At 42.3% G+C, this 15,918-nt stretch overlaps 2 protein-coding genes across 8 annotated transcripts in view; one reads left to right on the top strand and one right to left on the bottom strand.

Moving 5' to 3' along the window:
• Positions 1–915: 915 nt before the first annotated feature.
• On the bottom strand, positions 916–11,403 carry SPRING1 (SREBF pathway regulator in golgi 1). Its single transcript, XM_050924156.1, has 6 exons — positions 11,283–11,403; positions 10,262–10,613; positions 7,989–8,142; positions 4,842–4,993; positions 3,404–3,517; positions 916–2,698 (listed from the first exon to the last, which is right to left on the bottom strand). Exons 2-6 carry the CDS (start codon positions 10,376–10,378, stop codon positions 2,615–2,617), a joined length of 621 nt encoding a protein of 206 aa, XP_050780113.1. The 5' UTR covers positions 10,379–10,613; positions 11,283–11,403; the 3' UTR covers positions 916–2,614.
• Positions 11,404–11,455: 52 nt separating this feature from the next.
• The window catches only part of RNFT2 (ring finger protein, transmembrane 2), a 39,054-nt gene continuing 34,591 nt past the window's right edge, over positions 11,456–15,918 (top strand). Inside the window, exons 1-2 of one of the 7 annotated variants that reach the window (XM_050924151.1) lie at positions 11,456–11,555; positions 15,443–15,544. The gene's annotated coding sequence lies outside the window, so the exon portion shown is untranslated. Of the gene's footprint in view, positions 11,556–15,442; positions 15,545–15,918 lie in introns of those variants that run through there. The other 6 variants (XM_050924145.1, XM_050924148.1, XM_050924144.1 and 3 more) reach the window with 6 other exon arrangements.

Below are 15,918 nucleotides of genomic sequence, written 5' to 3' on the forward strand. Positions count from 1 at the left end.
GAGTGTTTTACTACCATATTGTTTAACCTAAAAACTCAATCCAAATAGGAAGAAATGGAAGAAAAAAATGCCAATGGCTGGTGCTGCTGCACTGTACTAGAGCTATACCGGAGTGGTTGTGCACTTGTGAGAAGTGTTAAAATACAGCTCAGCATAGACAAGGTGTTAGACAAATCTGACAGTCTTCTCTGAATAAGACAGGCTCAGGATGGCACAGGGACAAAAGCGCCAGACAGCCAATGTGATCTTCTTAGTGTCAAAGAGGGTATCACCTTAGACTCAAAGTCCTGGTCTACATTTGTTTGCTGGCATAGCTATGATGCTAAGGGGTGTGATTTTTTCACACTCCCAACCAACACAGCTATGTAGGCAAAAGCCTGAGGCGATGTATACACAACAGATGTTACCAGCACAACTACAGTGCTGCAGCTCTAGCACTGTAGGGCAGACACTTGCTACAGTGATGGAAGGAATTGTTCCATCACTGTAGTAAAACCAACCCCCCAAAAGGCAGTAGTTGGGTCAATGGAAGAATGCTTCTGTCATTCTACTTGTCTACTATGGGGGTTAGGGTGGCTTAAATACCTCTCTCGGGGTGTGAATTTTTCACATCTCTGAGTAACATAGCCAGGTCAACTTAAGTTTTAATTATAGATGCAGTTATACTGGCAACACAGCCCTTTTGCCAATATAAGCTGCATCTCCACTAGGAGTTCTGCCAGTATAGGTTTATTGGTCCAGCTATATCTGCCCATCAGCAGGCAGCTGCCATACTTAAGTACCATGCTTCTCCAAGTCCACCAAAAAGCACATACATACAACTTTATGTACAATCATGTTTTTTCCTGCAAGTTGCCATAAGAGGGCAGCAAATGGGAGAAAGGATGAGGAAAAAATGCAAGTGAGTTTTCACAATTTCACGTATCAGAGATGGCTGGTAACTTTTTAATTCTTGCTTATGCCACATGCAGTTTAACTATAAACACAACAGAACAACCTGCAATGGGATAAAGAATATTTTAACACAGGGATGTCATAGAATACTGGCCACATTATTCTAATTTCTTACTTGGGTAAACTGCTTTATCCCAAGGGAGGAATAAGAGGTACTGATATACATACATGAGCACAAAGTCAGAACCATGGCAACACACAAGGTACAGAGATATGGTAGAGGCAAGAGTGGAAGAGAATAGGAGGCGCTGTATACACCAGAACTGCCTTGTTTGGCTCAGTGTTAGGAGTCTTTCAGGAAACAAATTCTCTCAGCATTTAGAAGTACGGGAAAAACATTTCTCCCAACTCTCTTCTTTCAGACTGGCCTCACAGAGGCATCAGAAGGAAAGATTTAAACTGAAGCCTTCAAGAGTGATAGGAAACTGCAGGGGGAAATCAACACTGTGTTCAATTAGCACGCTAATTAGATTGAAATCTCAAACTAGAGAGTCCTCCGAGCACCCAGGTCAGAACCCCATGCTGGAATGTCATTAATAAGCTGTTAATAGAACTACTGCAAAACTGGCCGCTAATCTAACTTCAGAGGGGGCTAGAGCCACGTGTCCTGACATTTTAGTCTAATTACTTACTACATCAGGATCTCATTAAAATCAGGATCCCAAAACACTTCATTCCTTTTGCTTCCTGCCCCTGCACAACCAGGAGCGAAGCATTTTGGAGCCATGCTGATGTTCAGTACAAGCAGCAGAAGCCTCAGTACTTCAGGCAAGGAGATCTGAATAATCAAGAGTTGGATGACTTACAGGTTACCCTTCGAGACTTTCTTTAGTTAAGCTTTTCTAACTAGGATGGCATATGCATCCACTCACAAAACACCCCAGCCCATGCAGAGCTCTACTTTCTCTCTCATGTTCTGGGAACTGAAGGCTCCAAGAATTCCAGAGGGGACTTTGCTATGCCAGTTTAAACTGGGAGGCACACAAAGACTATGGGGATGGGCCCCAGTAAAAAACAAACAAACAAACAAAAATAAACCCTGCCAGAAGAGAGAGATGAGTTATTTTGGTCAAGATGAAGGATGACCTTTCTCCAGGATAATCTATGGATTGGAAGGAGTCAGCCAATGGCTACAAGAAACATCAATACTTTCAGCTATTCCATATAAACCCAATAAATAATTCATAGTTACATATAAAGTCTGCGCCATGGATGCTGAAGGAGATAAGCTCCATAGGCATTCTTTACCTTTTAAGCACAAAAAAAATCCCTCTTCATATCTACAGCAGTTGGTCTAAAGTCCATGTTCTTTGGGGATATAATTTAACTTCTATGTACAGATGAAAGGCTGTATTATGCCCTTTTCTATGCTGATCTACAGACTAAATCCATTGTGTGTATCCTAAATGGTAGCTCTTCAATTAGATCAACCATTCAAAGGATTCCCTCCCACCCATCCACGGCAGGTCTATCATGTTCTTCAGTCTAAATAGGAGAGATTTTCCCAAGAAATAAGTCCCAAGCTTAGACTGCAAATCACTCTGTCTTTGGAAATTTCAGGATGAGAGTTTAAGCTCTTGTACAAGCAGCTCTTGTCTTGCAGTTCCAGATGCCGATCCTCAGTTTGTTTTCCCCCATGTTAGTTCAGATTATGCAGCTTTCAAATAGGCAGGAGCTCAGGGGGATACTCGCCATAGCAGTACTTTGCAATGGGGTCTCTGTAGGTGTTTTCATGCTGCACGCTCTGTTGGGAAGAGAGGGAAAAGCCCTTAGGAATAACACATGCTATTAAAAAGCAGCTCTCCAGTGTAAAATACCTCATTCCTCTCCCACAAAGGGCAGATAGCAGTGATGTTTATATGGCAATGGCTGTTTCACAGACACACCATCATAGTATCTAGGGAGCAGAGCTAAAAAAAAAAAATTAGCTGCAACATTACAACACATGGTCGCTGAACTGTAGCCAGAAGCTCCTTTAGAGGAAATACCCAAGCAGGCTGAAGTCAGACTACTCAAGTTCCCATGCACACATTCTAATCAAACCCGAACATGCACATATAAGAAATATAGGGCTTCTCTTCATTACCGTGGTAAGTCGATCTAAGTTAACGCTACTTCAGCTACATGAATAATGTAGCTGGAGTCGATGTAGCTTAGGTCGACTTACCACAGTGTCTTTGCTGCACTGTGTCGATGAGAAACACTCTTCGGTCGACTTCCCTTACTCTTCTCAGAGAAGTGGAGTACTGGGGTCAACCGGAGAGTGCACTGCCGTCGACTTAGTGAGTCTTCACTAGACCCGCTAAATCGACCCCTGCTGCATCAATTGCAGCCGTGTTGATCTCCCCGTAGTGAAGACAAGCCTATACATTCATAGCATCAACACCGCCTTCTCTGATATTTTTGGCACTCCCTTCCCTCCTCCACTTCACATGCCGCAGCATCTGACCTGTGATGAAGTCCTGCACTTGGCCAAGCACAACTCAAAGTGATCTTCCACTGCCATGAAGAGGTTCTGGAAAGCAATAGCTGCCCGGTTCAGGAAACGCTCCAAGAGAAGTTGCTGAGAGAGGCAGAAATAATGAGCACCTGCGTAAGTTAGTTACAGAAGGGGAATAGAGAAAACTGGATTTCTTTGTTAGCATACATTGAGAGTTTGACAATTAAGGTTACAGCAGAACAATTTCACCAAACTGTTCTTCTTACACTGTTTTTTGAAAGTTTTATTAGCCATGCTTTCTCAGTGCTCCATTTTTTAAATAATAAAATTCAAAGTAGCTTTGGATTGTGCCTCCTTAATGGAATGTAGGGAAGTGCTGCAGTGCCAATACTCAAGGACCATAAAAGATAGTTGAAAATGAGAGTTGGTCCTATTTTGAGCAGGGGGTTGGACTAGATGACCTCTTGAGGTCTCTTCCAACCCTAATATTCTATGATTCTATGACTGAGAGACGGAGACCCAGGTCCCAGCAGCGATGGAGTAGCGACAGCACGAACTGGTAGGAAGTAGCCCAGGGAAAGAAGATTTTGGTCCAGTTGTGCTGCCAAGAGATGAGACAGCAACCACAGGTTTCCCACCAATCCAGTGGCGGGACTGCCTGCCACTGCTAGGGCCCTGAGCCGGAACCTGGTGGAGCAGGGTGGGCCTGAGTCCTCTATCCCTGACCCCGTGTGCGAGGCTGGCAGGGCACTAACCTTTAGGCCAAAAGGCTCGCAACATAGATAATTGTTGCTGTTTGCTCCATCCAGGAGGCTGAGGGCTATAAACAGTAATTGTTCTGCCCATGCCAAGTGGGCCAGAGCTCTAGCCTATTGCTACTTGCCCCAGCCAGGAAGCAGCAGGCCACAGACTGCTGAAGTGCTTCGCCCACACCCAGAGAGCCAGAGCCCTAGATTGGGCTGTGTCCTCCTTCTTCCCCCCACCCCCCCCCCACCACCAGGAGGCCAAGGCTACCAGCTGACTGCAGGTGTTGATTCCTCCTTGTTGGAGACCTGAAATGATATCTGAGGGATTGTGTGGCTGTAAGGTAGAATGGCTGACAGACACACTGACTGCCCAATGCTAACAAGAGGGGACACCCTGACTCAGAGGGAGGATGGCTACAAATGGGTTTTTCAAAAATTTTCTTTCATAGAGAATTTTGAAATTTACCGCTCTTTTTCTTAATTGGAACCAAGAAATCTCAAAATCCCTTGCAAAATGGACTTTCCATCCTCCACAGAGCTCTAGCTGTTATTGTGAGACAATTTCTTACATGGTCCTAGCAGGCTTTCCCTGTTTCCAGACCCCTTCACAATGAGTGCACACACTTGGCCAGCTGGCATCTGAGGATGATCAGCCAACTGAACAGGATAAGAACTTGAAAAACAAGAGGCACTCCATGCACCTTGTTGGGCTGCAGACAGCAGGAAACGCAGTACTCGTACACGCTGCAACAACCGTTGGGCAGGCAGCTGTCACAACTATAGAGCTTCGCACTAGGCACGTTGATGTTACAACATCCATTCACCAACACGTCATTCCTTTCACAGATGTAGCCTGAAAAAACAGAGGAAAAAGTAGTAACTTACAGAATTCACTCTGCTGGGCCTCCCACTGGAGCAGGGTCATGGAAAGCAATGGGGCTATAATAAGGAACGCATGTACAAGATTAGGACCCTATCATTTGACAACAGGCAAGTTTGAGGAATGCTGCTGTACATCGATGACTGAAATGACCAGGTGGCCCAGCAGATGCTATTTGGAAATAATGAATCTTACGGCCAGTCTGTCTCTAACTCAATACTTTGTAGATAAATATATTGAACTAAAATACATTCAAAACTTGCACTCTTCCAAATTTGCCATATTGCTTTATTTTTGGGGGCATGGGTAAGGGTGGTTACAATAATTTCACCCAATACCTCTCCAGATTAGGATCACTGCCCATCTCAATCTGAGAAAGAATCCTGTCACCTATACACACTATTTAGCGATTGCAGTAATCTGTAGGAGCAACTGTCGCTTGATGCAACATATGCAAACTCGCTTTAATCTTGCTAGCTTGGCTACCGGAGTAGCCAAGCCGTGGCAGCAAGAGCTGCACAAATTCAACTGAAATCCTGGGTAATTACTTCTGGGGCTAGCCTGCTCTGAAGTTCATACTGAGGCAGCGTCAGTGCTCCAGGCCCCATACTAGTAAATTAAAGCTATTTTAGGTATATCAGCTTGCACTGCAATCGCACCCCACGATTACAGTCTAGATACACCCTGTATACAAAATGGACTCATCCCTTAGGAGGAATCTTAACTGAGTAGGTTCATGATGAACCTTTCTGAAGAAGTAGCATCGCTTCAATGTTTTAGGGAATATGTACATTGGGAACTTTGGGACTGGAATTCAAATCCTAGCTTGACTCACAAGTGACAGTGAGTTCAGTAGATCAGTGGGGGGCCACAAGCTGGCTTTGGGGGGTCTGCCAATCAGGGTTAGCATTAGACTCACTGAGGGCCCACGGCAGAAAGCCAAAGCCCCATTGCATGGGGCTGACACCTTGGGCCCTGAGTCCCACCACCCAGGACTAAAACTGAAGCCTGAGCAAAGTAGCTTCGCAGGGGCCCCTGTGGTGTGGGGCCCCAGGCAACTGCCCTGCTTTGCTACCCCCTAACACTGGCCCTGGCTTTTATATGCAGAAAAATAGTTGTTGCGACACAGGTGGGCTGTGGAGTTTTTATAGCCTGTGGGGGGGGGGGTCTCAGAAAGAAAAATGTTGAAAACCCCTGCAGTAGATTTCAGTTTAGTCTCTACTTGCGTACATCACAAAAGTTACAACACAATTTTTGCATGACTGATGATCTCCCGTCAAGAAAAGTCCAGTGCTGGAACAACATGAGCAAGGTGCATTGCAAAGCTGTCTGGGGGGCAAGCTTGTACAAGACTCGCTTGTTTTTACAGTGTCTTCCTCAGTGTTTGGAAAGTAATTAGCGCATTTGGAGGGATTTTGCAATCTAAATAATAATAGTAATATAAGACAGGGGAGACTGGTCTCTCACACTGAAAGCACTGCATTCGCCCATAAATTTCACATACACATAAATGGTAGGTAAATAGGGGAGTCATTGGAATGCAGCATTGATTTCTGCATCTTTTATTCTTGAAAAACATGTCTTAAAAAACAAAAAATCCTGGGAACTCCCAGTCATACCAAAGTTGATTTAAAATTTTATTCTTTCAACTCTATGGCCACAATCCTTCAGACACTTATGTACATATTTAACTTTTTCAAAAAGTGTGTAGTTTCATTGCCTTTGAGGGGACAACTCACATACTTAAAGTTAAACACATTTAAATGTTTGCAGGATTGGTGCCTGTACCATTTGTTGGGCCATATCAAAGCGGGTGTGACTGATACATTACTTATATTATAGTATGGCTTGGTGTCTAGAACACCGCTGTGCTAGGTACTGTACAAAACAAAGATGGTCCCAGCTCCAATGCGCTTACAAAAAATATAATGTATGGCAGCCCCAGGCAAAGTAAACAATATAAAGTTGCAATTAGAGGGACATTGCACCTATGCTCCTGACACCCTGTAGGGTTTCTGGCATGACAGTGCTTGTAAGTATCTTAAAAAAACAGATTTGCAATAATAAAACAAAGAAGTGAATCATTTTCAGACAAGCCAAAAGTAAGGAAAAAGATGTTTGTAGTGTACGTTTAAAAGAAAAAGTGCATGTATTTTACCTCTAATGGATGTAGTTCTGAAATATGCCCTTTGCATTTCTATTAAAGGGCAGACCAGCTAGATACATTCAAACAACTTTAAAATGGCCATTGATAAGGATGGGTGGCCAGTGATCTTAGAGTTTTATTACAATAAAACATGAAAAGGAACTAGGGTGGAAATGTAGCCTACACCTAAGCCCTCTCACATTATGAACCAGTCAGATCTCAGAAACTAGGGCAGGAGGGGGTCAGCTTCAGAAATAGGATGGGTCCATTTAAGTGTGGCAGAAAGTGAATCCTGCAGAAAGCATTCTACTCATTTCCCTAAATCAATACCAAACCAAAATTCCAAGCATGGTATTTTTAAAAATGTGCAAAAGTGAAACGACTGGAGTTTTTACTGTCCTGGCTAAATTCAAATTTCAAGTAGTAATCCCTCCACTTTAGTGCATTCCCACTAGGGTCAATTATTTTGTTGTGGGAAATGTCTCAAATGCTACTTCCCTATAACAGAACACTGTCTCCAGATGAAGTGAAAGGTGTTCAGCAATGTATGCAACTCCCTCTGGTGTGCTGTTAAGACAGTTGTTGCATCCGACTCAGATGTACCTACAGCCATTACTGAACATCCCTTGCTTCAATTCAAGGCGGTGTTCTATTGCCAGGAAGTAGCATCTCAGACAACATTTCTACAACAGAAGAATTTACTCTAGTGGGAATGCACGAGAGTGGAAGGAATTGCTACTTTAGGGTCCCAGCAAAGTCCAGAGGGTACACACAGTGCTGAGCATTATGGTTTGCAGGAACGGCTCTTATCAGTGGCCTTACCCAGCTCATCCGTAATGAATAGCTTCCCCTGGACAGAATTTCTGCACTGGTTACTCCGCTGACTGCTATTTCCCAGGCTGAACTGCACCTTCCACATGATAGGCTCATGTTCCTGTACTTGGAGAAGATTCCGATCGCGTACTGTCCTCTCTTCCTGCAATGAAACACAGCAATGCAAGTTAACACACAGTTCCCTTTTCTTACCCAACTCTGTGTTCCATTCTCTCAGCTGAACTCTAATTGTTGCAATTCCCAAGACAGAAAGAAATTGCAAGAAACTAATGCATATGAGATATCACACCAACAGCCTGAGACAGTGGTTTACCACATACTGCATGTAACATTAAACCAACATCATAAAAATAAAGGGTGTTGTAGATATTAATTGCAGGACTATTTAACACGTCCTACCTCAGACATTATTTCAGGCCATAAAAGTAGCATTCCTTTCTCTAAGTAACATACATTATCATGTTGTTTCATCCTCTTCCTAGTAACACAAAGAATGCTCTCTCCTTTCCATCCCCCACTAGCTCTCCTTACAAACCAGGGACACTAAGAATAATAAAATGGGCCTTCTGTAGTACCTTTCATTCAAGGATCCCAAAGCACTTGGTCAACGTTCACTTTGAATTAAACCTTGCAATTCACTCCTGGAGAGGTTTATTAAATATTGTTATTCCAAGTTTAAAGATGGGAGAAACTGAAGCAGGTAGCATTGAAAGCCTACATTTTCCAGAAGCATCCACTAACTTTGTGTGCCCAACTTGGAACACTTAGGACCTAATTTTCTTTGGTGTGGCCCTTCTATGCACGAGTTAGATCAAAAAGACTGCAGTTTCTCAGCACCTCTGAAAGTCAGGTCCTGCAGATGCTCGGCACTCAAAATCACTGGCCACTTGTAAAAATTTAGCTTAGCTTAACTGATTTACTCAAGGTCATATAGGGAGTCAGTGGGGCAGACAGGGCAGATACCAAGAATCCACACTTCCAGTCCCCCTGATCTAGTCACTAAAACACACTCCCTTGCAAGATCTACTAACGCTCCAGACAGGTCAGACATTCAAAGCTGCTTTTGTTACCTCACCTCAAATAAAGAGGTGATATGTGATAGAGGCAGTTCAAGAACAGCCAGGTGAGGTCCATTTAAGGATGGACAGATACTTAAAACATTTCAAGATTGCCTTTGGAAAACCATCTTACACGTGCACCTTTAAAGTGGCTCCAAAGAAAAAAGAATAGGGCTTTATGTGGGTGCTGCTTAAGAAAGTACAGGTGTTAAGAAATCTCGGCCTCATGCTGGACTTATCCTAAGATTGTAACAATCCTAGAGCAAGTCTCACCATCAGGACTCTCTATTTTTCTTTAAACAAAGATCTAATTACAGGGATATTTTTAACAAAGCTCATTGACAAGGGGGAAAAAATGTCCTGACCTTTAATAGAAGAAGGTTAGTTCATTTAAAAAAAGAATTTACACGTATAGAGATTTTCAAGGTCACCTAACGGAGTTAAGTATTCAGCTCCCATTAGCTTTCACCATTTATGATATTTGCTTTGTTTCTGCAGCTCACTGAGGTCCCAATCTTCCATTACACAGGCAGGCCCTTCTGCTTGCATGGCTCCTAATGTAGAATTAGGGCCTTTGCTTGGAGCAGTGGGTTTCATTTTTTGTCCCTCATGTACAATGCTGTTATCCTGCTTGGGATGGCATTTCACAACATACACTACAAGAGAACACTTTGAGCCGATAAAACTTTCCAGTTGCCCTTTAGATCCCATGAACATGTTGCTACAGCGTATTACTGATGTAAAACTTTCACTTTACACAGAGTCTCAGGTTCAGGCTCTGAACTAACTAACAGTACCCTTAAATCTTACTGATGATGCTGGCAGAAGTAAAGGTGCCTAGGATAAGATTTTGAGATCCATCATTAACACAGGTTTAAAAAAAAATCTTAGCATTTCAGCATATTATTTTTAGGTCACCATCAATAATTTACAACCTGCAAGAAAAATCATTTCAAAAATCTCTCACAATGTGTTGCAAGTTTACACATGGTGGAGGATGTTCTCTATGTCTCAGAGCTCACAGACCTGCAGCAACCGCCAGATGCAGTACTTAATTCAATTTGTAGTCATACAATGGGACCCCTTCCAGCAGTAATAAGCACTGTATTTTGGCATTAAGTGTTTTTGTAGGGCTGGGCCTTGACCTACAGAAAAATGGGGTGGGGGGGGGGGAAGGAGACAAAGAAGAAAAGCAATACTGACCTGTTTGAAGGTACTGGTAAGGAAATAAATGAGGGAGAGTCCAAATACAATACCCAGGACCCAACGCTTCCGCAGAAGCCTGCGCCACACCATTGACACAAACTGCACCATTCCCATATACACCTTTACTGACACTGCTCTGCTCTGGAATTGTTGGTTTTTTCCCCTTGTTGCACTAGCTGCACCAGCTTCTGGTTCTCCCTGGATTTTTATTTCTCCTTCAGCCACTGCCCTTGCTCGTTTGGGGGGTGGGGTGGGGTAGGATGAAAAGAACCCCTAGAGGTAAACTAATTTTTCCAGGAGTGCATTAATCAGCTGCACACTGAACCAGCCTGAGAACTCTCTGGAGAAACTGGAAGAGCACAAAAAAAAATCTTCAAAAATAGAAGCTATAGCTTAAATCCTAACAAGGAGTTTGGGACTAAACACAGAGAGAAAAAGCCACAGCTTTTCCTGTGTGAGTAAATTTTCAAACAGCGCTGTTTAGGGGGAAGACACTTCAGGAGGGTTCTGGAACCTTAAAAAGCAAACTGAAGTTGCAGCTACAGTCAGGTCCATCTGACTATCTTTACACATCGATTTAGCATGAAGTAGAGGAAATCTAACAAAACACACTACTCTGGAGAGTGGGTATTCACCCACGAAAGCTCACGCGCCAATAGGTGTTGTATTGCTACACGTGCTATAAAGTGCCACAGGACTCTCTGCTGCTTTTACAGATCCAGACTAGCACAGCTACCCTTCTGATACTAGCCTAGAGAGGGCACCTTCGCCAAACCAAGATGCCCTCCAGTCTCTGAAAAAACAAAACTATCACGCCAACCCGTACCTCTGTTGCTAGCCCCACTCCCCCCTCGTGGCATGCTCCTAAAAAGAGCATGCTAGGGATGGTGTATGGGGCTCCTGGGCCTGTCTAAATCAGGGACAAATAACCTCTCCTCCTTTCTCAGAAAAGGATCAATCAAAACCTAGCCGCTGATGCCGAAGCACCGCATCTGAAGCAAATGCGCTGCCAACTCACCCCTTCCTGCACCCTGCTACTGTTGCCTGCAGCAAAGGAACCTAAACAGACCCGCTAAGTGCTTCCGCTCCGCTCCCCAATCCCGCTCCCGGCACATGATCCGCTGTAGCCAGCTGCCCCCGCCTGATAGGCTGCGGGAGGGAGGAAGTTACTTTGTGTCTCTCCTGGAAGAGGTGGGGAATCGGAAGTCGCCCGTCACGTGGGTGGTTTTGTTTATCCCTGCTGGCTTGGCAGGGTTTGGATGCTGGAGCCTGTGATGGCTGGGTTGTGAGGGTAGGTAAAGGAGCGCTGTGCTGTTTGTCCTCCTCCTGTCTAACGTGGTGTGTTCTTTGTACTGCATTGTAAAAGGGATGATGGGATGGTGACTATGTGGTATCGGTGTTTATTGTGCTGTTGCGTTCAAAGAAGGGGGAAATTCCTCTCCTCCCTCCCCTGCAATTCTTTAGCCACCTCTTTCATCGTAAATTTCATTTTTCAAATCTCAGAATAGCTGGGGAAATCTGAGCACAGTCAGAGAAAATATCAGTCATTCCATATCAAATCAAACACTTGGCAGCCTGAACCTTGTTGGGTTAGCTTCAAATTGCAATGTATTGTGAGGCATAGGGGCAGGCCTATGTGTGTGTCTGCATAATAGACAGACAAGGTTTGAATGTCTGCTTTTTATTCTGTTTCTACAGCGCCCAGCACAATATGGGGTCTTAGTCCTTGACTGGGGCTTCTAGTTAGTACTGAAAAACAAATAATAAAAATAAAAACGTTACTTTTTCAAATATGACCCATTAGAGCATTCTGTTCTTATACCTAGTTAGTATGGCACTCTTTGCCTGTGATATGAACACTTGAATACTGTGCAATCTTTGACAATCCAAAGTCCTCTGTTAGCAAGATTTATGTAGCCTGTTTTGTTTTTTCCAGATATAAATGCTAGTGTGCACATGGCACTGCAGGTGCAAAATTACCATATGTCACAACATGATGTGGAACAGCCAAATCCAGACACAACTCAATCATTCAGTGTTTAAATTAGGTATAGGGCTGTTGATTAATCACAGTTAACTCATGGGATTATCTCAAAAAATTAACTGCAATTAAAAATTAATTGTGATTAATTGCATTGTTAAACAGTAGCATAACAATTGAAATTGATTAAATATTTTGGGATGAATTTCTACATTTTCAATATATTGATTTACAGAATACAAAGTGTGCAATGCTCACTTTATATTATTTTTATTACAAATATTTGCACTGTAAAAATAATAAACAAAAGAAATACTATTTTTCAGTTTACCTCATACAAGAACTGTAGTGCAAGCTCTTTACCATGAAAGTATAACTTACAAATGTAGATTTTTTTTGTTACATATCTGCACTCAAAAACAAAAAAATGCAAAACTTTAGAGCCTACAAATCCACTCAGTCCTACTTCTTGTTCAGCCCATTGCTAAGATAAACAAGTTTACATTTACGGGAGATACTGCTGACTGCTGACTGACAGTGAGAATAGGCATTCTCATGGCACTTTTTTGTAGCCAGCGGTACAAGGTATTTATGTGTCAGATATGCTAAACATTCATATGCCCCTTCATGCTTCAGCCACCATTCCAGAGGACTTGATTCCATGCTAATGATGTGCGTTAAAAAATAATGCATTAATTAAATTTGTGACAACTCCTTGGGGGAGAATTGCATGTCTCCTGATCTGTTTTATCCACATTCTGCCATATATTTCATGTTGTAGCAGTCTTGGATGATGACCCAGCACGTTTGTTTTAAGAACACTTTCACAGCAGATTTGACAAAATGCAAAGAAGGTACCAATGTGAGATTTCTAAGGATAAATACAACACTCAACCCAAAGTTTAAGAATCTGAAGTGCCTTCCAAAATCTGAGAGGGACAAAGTGTGGAGTATTCTTTCAGACGTCTTAAAAGAGCAACACTCCGATGTGGAAACTAGAGAACCCAAATCACCAAAAAAGAAAATCAACCTTCCGCTTGTGACATCTGACACTGATGATGAAAATGAACATGCATTGGTCAGAGCAGAACCTGTCATCAGCATGAATGCATGTTTTCTGGAATGGTGGCTGAAGCATGAAGGGATATATGAATCGTTAGTGCATCTGGCACATAAAATATCTTGTGATGCCGACTACAACAGTGCCATGTGAACGCCTGTTCTCACTTTCAGGTGACACTGTAAATAAGAAGCAGTCAGCAGTATCTCCCATAAATGTAAACAAACTTGTTTGTCCTAGCAATTGGCTGAAGCAGGCCAGAGTGGACTTGCAGATTCTAAAGTTTTACATTGTTTGTTTTGTTTTTGAATGCAGCTATTTTTGTACATAATTCTATATTTGTAAGTTCAACTTCCATTATAAAGAGATTGCACTACAGTACTAGTAATAGGTGAATTGAAATATACTATTTCTTTTTTTTACAGTGCAAATATTTGTAATCAAACAAATATAAAGTGAGCACTGTACACTGTATTCTGTGTTGTAATTGAAATCAATATATTTGAAAATGTAGAAAACATCCAAAAATATTTAAATAAATGGTATTCTATTATTGTTTAACAGTGCAGTTAATTTTTTTAATTGCTTGACAGCCCTAGTGAGGTGTCTTTTGAAATGACATTTACCCCAATGGTATCTGGCCTTAGGTTTCTAATACTGTGTACAAGGCCAAAGATCAGCTGTCCTATTGGATCCCTAGGCAATCGTGGCTTCTAACCCTTTGGGGTTCTCTTCACTGCCCCCACTGTGGCTGATACCTAAAAGGAATTCACTTTGCGAAGGACCACGCTTGGCTTAGGTAGGGGAAAACATTTGAAAAGACAAATTAATGGATAGTCACCCCATAGCACAAACTAGTGGAGCCCCAGTAGACTGAGCTCAGGGCTGTTGGGGAGGGGAGGGGGATGTCAGGAACTCCTGAGTTCTCTCACTGACTTCTGCTCTCATCCTGTGATCAGACCTACATGGGCAGATCTCTGCTATGACATGGAGCTCTGTGGCTGTGCATAGGCACAGGAATCTGCTTGCACAGATCAGACTGAGGCCTTGGGCAAGTCACTTAATCTCTCTCTGTCTCACTCCATGTGTAAGATGGGAGTAATAGTGTGTACGCAGCTTGCAGGGGAGTTGGAAGAATGGGTTAACATTTACACAGCATCTGGGGGGAGAAAAAGTAAATTGTTGTTAAAATGCTAAGTATTGCCACCGTAATTGCAGCTTCAATTTTATTTGCAGGGGAGGGGGCAGAGGGGGGTATCTTTTATAATATATTCTGAATCCTAAAACACAACCTTGGATTCAAAAATGTATCTAATCAAAGGGCTGCCATGAATTACAAAGAAGATGTTTGTAATCGGAACAGTGCTTGTGGTTAGAGTGTCACCAAAGATCCTGAATGAAATTACTTCCTTGGAGCACATGAGTCCTTCAGCCAATCTGTGTACATTGTGTAGTTTCAGCCATGTTCCTATGCAATTTGTGGTTTTCCCAACTCTCTCTCTCTCGCTCTAATTCCTCTTCTTGCTATTGACTCTTATCCAGCCCTTCATCCTTCTGAGGTATAGGACAAAGACACACACAGTAGACTGTAATATTCAGGATCAGGCTTTAAAAACCAAGGTCCTCTCAGTTTTGTAGATATCAAAATCATGTGGTACTCTTTAATAGTACAGGCATCTGCTTGTGAATTCTAGCCAAAATATCTCTTCTCTTCTCATTGGTTTGTCACTTAGCTCCACCTCTGAGCTGGCTACATTTCAGTGTTGGGATGTATATGTGGGGAGGTTGGGGTGGGTATGTGTATCTTATAATTTTGTGAAATGCTTTGGGAGGAAAGGTTCATGCAAAATATTTATTTTGATCCTACTCCTGCATCTTACAATGCACAGGTGGACTCCTTTGCCTGCACCTAGCTTCACTGACTTCCCTATATGTGCATCCGTCGGCTTACGTCTCGTAAGTTGCAGGACCAGGATACAATTTGCATGGCCTTTTACTTTTCTGCCAAATAAATGTTTGTTCTGTTTCCATGTGGGGCTTTAGGAATAAAGAATGAGGGATGAGGAATATGGCAACATAGGCAAAACGAGCAGAAAAATTTTGAAGTTAAATCTTTTTTTTCTCTTTTCTTCTATAGCTTCCCACAAAGTATAAGCTACACATCAAACACATTAGGATATTTGAGGGTGAGTTGGGAAATATCACCAGAACAACTACGGTATATCCTTACAGAATAAAGGTATGTGTTTACCAGGGTGGATTGAGTTAAATCAAAGTGTTTTAAGTCACTGATTTTAATTGTGATTTAAGTCAGCAAGCAGGAAACCTTGATTTAAATCACAGATTTTAATCAAGTTTTGCATTTGTACTTTCTAGTTATTTTCCTAAAGAGAGGTTCATTCTCCTTGGTTGGTTCCCATTAAAACATGTTGATTTGCAACTTAAATATAGCCCTTACACTAAATGTGGTGCTTCTTATTGCTAGTCTGGGGGATACACAATGTCTATACACATTTATTTAAGCAATTGTTTAGTTTAACTTACATTTATTCAGGTTCTTAATTTTTACATTTTTGATTAGGTTAGAAAATGATAAACAACGCATATCTTATT

Source organism: Gopherus flavomarginatus, chromosome 15 (assembly GCF_025201925.1).
Source record: "Gopherus flavomarginatus isolate rGopFla2 chromosome 15, rGopFla2.mat.asm, whole genome shotgun sequence".
Lineage (NCBI taxonomy): Eukaryota > Metazoa > Chordata > Testudines > Testudinidae > Gopherus > Gopherus flavomarginatus.

Excerpts from the sequence above, each read along its gene's own strand:
- SPRING1 (XM_050924156.1), bottom strand. The coding sequence starts at position 10,378 with ATGGGAATGGTGCAGTTTGTGTCAATGGTGTGGCGCAGGCTTCTGCGG. Across the intron at positions 4,994-7,988 it reads ATTCATTACGGATGAGCTGG|GCTACATCTGTGAAAGGAAT; the intron begins GTAAGGCCACTG and ends CTGTTTTTTCAG. Across the intron at positions 2,699-3,403 it reads AGTGCAGGACTTCATCACAG|AGCGTGCAGCATGAAAACAC; the intron begins GTCAGATGCTGC and ends TCTTCCCAACAG.